Consider the following 3,862-nt stretch of genomic DNA (forward strand, 5'->3'; position numbering starts at 1 on the left):
CCCCCCCCCCCGACACACCACGCGTGTCCCCGCACCTCCCCCCGCCCCGCCCTCCCCCCGGGCCCCCCCGAGAACCCAATCACTGCAAATAAACAAGGGGGGAAGCCCCCAAAACAGCGCCGGCACCCCGCGACATCCTTTTATTATGCAATTAATTGGGATTTATATTAATGATCATTAATCAGCCCTCACCTGGGGGGGAGGGGCAGCTAATTACTAATTACAATTTCATAGAGCAATTAATTACAGCTCTACCCCCCTCACCCCCCGCGTTTTAGGGGTGATGGACCCCTCCCCCCGCACCCCCACTTTTGGGGTGCTGGTTTCATGGGGTGCAGGGCTCTGGGACAGGAGTGCGACCCCAGGAATGGGGTCTGGAGCCTTGAACGTGGCCGTAGGGGGGGTCTCCCACGGGCCCCCCCGGAATTTTGGGGATGGCAGGAAAAGCCTTAAAAAAAAAAAAGAAAAAAGGAAAAAGATTTTTTCGCACCTTTGGAATATTTTGGGGTAAAAGGTGCTTTGAAGCCCCCCCTGTTTATGTCGGTATAAACCAGGTGCCCCCCTGCCCATGCCCCCAGGTGCCCCCCAAGGGGCTCTGTCCCCCTCAGGTGTCCCCCCACCCTCCCAGGGTACCCCCACTCACCGTCCCCCTGCTCTCCTGCAGTGCCCCAGGGCAGGGGGGCAGGACAGAGGGTCCCCACGGGCATGGGGGGGCACTGCCAGGCCGGGTCTCAGGTGGCCCCCCCGGTGGGACCCCCCCAGTGTCCCCCAACTGCTGCTCAGCATCAGCATCGAGCTGCTGGGAAAAGGGGAGTTAAAAAAATATATCAAAATATTTAAAAATATATTAAAATTTCCCCCCTTGGAAAAACAGCAGATCTCCCCCAATAACAACAACCCACCTCCCAATAATAATTCAATTAATTTTAATTATTAACTTAATTCCAACCTCAAAAACTTCAAGCAGGAAAATCCCCATCATCTCCCCAAACCTCACATTATAGGGGGCTTGGGGGTCAGTTTTGGGGTGTCCCACTTGTTAAGACTCAATTTATTTTTAAATATTAAATTAATACCAACCTGATAATTAAGAAGCAAATCCCCATCAACCCCCCCATCAAACCCCACATTTTAGGGATGGGCTGAAGGTCAGGGGTCAGTTTTGGGGTCCCCAGAGATGGGGGTGCCCCCCAACAACTTAAAAATAAACTGAGTTACTAATTCCAAGCTGAAAAATGCCAAGAAAACCCTCACCAGCCCCTCCAAACGCCCATGTTATGGGAGAGTTCGGGGATACAAAGTCAGTTTTGGGGCCCACCTGGCAGTCCATCAGTACTGGGATGTACTGGGGGGTTTGGGGTCAGTTTGGGGTGCCCACCTGGCAGTCCCTCAGCAGTTGGATGTACTGGAGGGTTTGGGGTCAGTTTTGGGGCCTACCTGGTAGTCCCTGAGCACTCCCCTGAGTAGGCAGATGTACTGGGGGATTTGGGGTCAGTTTTGGGGTCCACCTGGCAGTCCCTCAGCACTCCCCTCAGCAGCTGATGTACTGGGGGATTTGGGGTGAGTTTTGGGGTGCCCACCTGGCAGTCCCTGAGCACTCCCCTCAGCAGTTGGATGTACTGGGCCGCCGCCCGCAGCGTGTCGGCCTTGCTGGGCCTGCGGTCCCGCGGCACCAGCGGCACCAATGTCCGGAGCCGGGAGAAGCCGCTGTTCAGGTTCCGGATCTGGGGGACAGAGGGACCCCCAAGGGGGACCCAGTGAGAGACCGAGGGGTCACCCCTGGGGTGCACCAGGACCCCTGAGTTAGGCCAGGACCCCCCGGGGTTAAGCTCTGAAGCCCAAGATTAAACTGGGACCCTCACGGGATTTGACCGGGTTCAACAGGGTTGAACCCGACACCCCAGAACTAAATTGGGGTCCCTCCACAATTCAACCAAGAATTAAACCAGAATTAAACTTCATGATCGAACTGGACTCTCTGGAATCAAAGTGGGGCTCTCACAGAATTAAACTTGGCTCCCCAAGATTTAACTGGGGCCCTTCAGGATTAAACTGAGCCCTCCTAGAGTTAAACTGGAATCCTTAAGATTAAACTGTAGCCTTTACAGGATTAAACTGGGTTCACTAGAATTACACTTGATCCCTCTAGAATTAAACTGGGGTCCCCAGCAATAAACTGGGGCCTTTCTAGAATTAAACTGGGTTCCCCAAGATTGAACTATGCCTCCCCACAGGATTAAACTGGGTCCTCCCAGAATTAAATGCCAGGATTAAACTAGGGCCTCCTAGAATTAAACTGGGACCCCAACACTAAACTTGCCCCTTCCATGACTGAACTGGGCTCTACTAGATTTAAACTGGGGTCTCTGGGATTACACTGCTGCCTTCAGAGTGAAACTGGGCTCTCCTAGAGCTGATCTGGGATCCCCAAGATTAAACTGGGTCCTCTACAGGATTAAACTGTGCTCACCAGAATTCAACCTGGCCCTCCTGAAATTAAACTGGGACCTCAGAATTTAACTGGGGCCCTTTTAGAATTAAACTGCTTCCCACCCCCAGGATTAAACTGGGTCCTGGATTTACCCGGGCTCACCAGAATTAAACTGGGGTCTCCCCAGGATGTAACTGTGCCCTCCTAGAATTAAAACAGGCCCCACACAAATAAACTGGGACCCCTCCAGGATTAAACCAGGCTCCCCAGCATTAAACTAATCCCCTTTGCCCTCACCCCCAAACTAAACTGAGCCTTCTGGGATTACATCGACCCCTCCAGGATCAAACTGGGCCACTCAGATTAAACTGAGTCCTCCTAAAATTGAACTGACCACCCGAGGATGAAACCAGACCCTCCTAAAATTTAACGGCCCTCCAACCCCCCCCCCCGGATTAAGATGGGTTCCTCAGAACCAAACTCAGCCCTCCTAAAATTTAACCGGAGCCCCCCCAGGATTAAGCCAGGGCCCCTGCAGGAGCAAACTGGGCCCTCCTAAAATGTAACTGGGGTCCCTCAGGATCAAACCCGCCCCCCTCCCCAAATGCAAATCCCCCCCAGCCCCTCGCTGACACCCCCGGGGGGTCACTGCCGGTGCCCCCCGCTCGAGCAGCCCTGGGGCTCCCACCACGGTGGGACACAGCCCCCAGCCCCCGGGGTGCGATCCTGGGGGGGCCAGCGGGGTCCTGGGGTCCCTCACCCTCTCTCTCTCCTTGGCGTTGGCCGCCTGCCGCCGCTCCAGCACCTCGGCCAGGTCGCCGGTGGGCTCGTACTCGCCCCGGGCCCCCCGGCGCAGGCGGGCGATGGGGGCAGAGCGGGGCAGGGGCCCGAACTGCCGGCTCAGCACCTCCTCCAGCACCTCGGGGGGCGGCGTGGGCTGGAGGACCCCCGGGGGATGAGGGACCCCCATGGGCAGTGGGACCCCTGAGGGATCAGGGACCTCTGAAGGATCAGGGTCCTCCAGGGGCTGCGAGATCTCCAAAGGCTGAGGGACCTCTGAGGGCTGAGGGACCCCCGAGGGCTCTGAGACCTCTGAGGGATCAGGGACCTCCAGGGGCTGCGAGATCTCCAAGGGCTGAGGGACCTCTGAGGGCTCAGGGACCCCCTCCAGCCCCTCCTCAGCTCCACCGGGCTCCCCCATCCTGGGAAGGGACCGATGCTGCACCTCACGAGCTGACACCCAAAATGGGGGAAAGTGACCAAAACCAGGAGCCTTAAATAGCCCCGAGGCCAGCGAGGCTCAGGTGGGGCTCATCTGGGCCTGATGAGGGGCACAGGGTGGGGCAGGGGGTGTTCTGCCTGTGCCTCTTCTCCACTCCCCCTCCCAGCCTGGGAGCCACAGAGCCCCGACCCCAGAAAGGCACCCCAAAA

The 3,862-nt window shown here is 56.9% G+C and overlaps 1 protein-coding gene across 1 annotated transcript; it reads right to left on the minus strand.

The window, feature by feature from the left end:
- Positions 1–109: 109 nt before the first annotated feature.
- Positions 110–3,632, minus strand: FIGLA (folliculogenesis specific bHLH transcription factor). Its single transcript, XM_027673327.1, has 4 exons — positions 3,192–3,632; positions 1,581–1,724; positions 644–799; positions 110–448 (listed from the first exon to the last, which is right to left on the minus strand). Exons 1-4 carry the CDS (start codon positions 3,630–3,632, stop codon positions 326–328), a joined length of 864 nt encoding a protein of 287 aa, XP_027529128.1. The 3' UTR covers positions 110–325.
- Positions 3,633–3,862: the final 230 nt, after the last annotated feature.

The sequence above is a fragment of the Neopelma chrysocephalum genome, unplaced genomic scaffold, assembly GCF_003984885.1.
Source record: "Neopelma chrysocephalum unplaced genomic scaffold, ASM398488v2 Primary Assembly neopelma1_182673, whole genome shotgun sequence".
In the NCBI taxonomy this organism is placed as follows: domain Eukaryota; kingdom Metazoa; phylum Chordata; class Aves; order Passeriformes; family Pipridae; genus Neopelma; species Neopelma chrysocephalum.

What these genes read in the sequence shown, in the direction of transcription:
- FIGLA (XM_027673327.1), bottom strand. Translation starts at nt 3,632, where the DNA reads ATGGGGGAGCCCGGTGGAGCTGAGGAGGGGCTGGAGGGGGTCCCTGAG. An exon ending in GAGTGCTCAGGGACTGCCAG is followed by an intron (nt 800 to 1,580) that starts GTGGGCACCCCA and finishes CCCTTTTCCCAG; the next exon opens with CAGCTCGATGCTGATGCTGA. An exon ending in TGCAGGAGAGCAGGGGGACG is followed by an intron (nt 449 to 643) that starts GTGAGTGGGGGT and finishes TTTTTTTTTAAG; the next exon opens with GCTTTTCCTGCCATCCCCAA.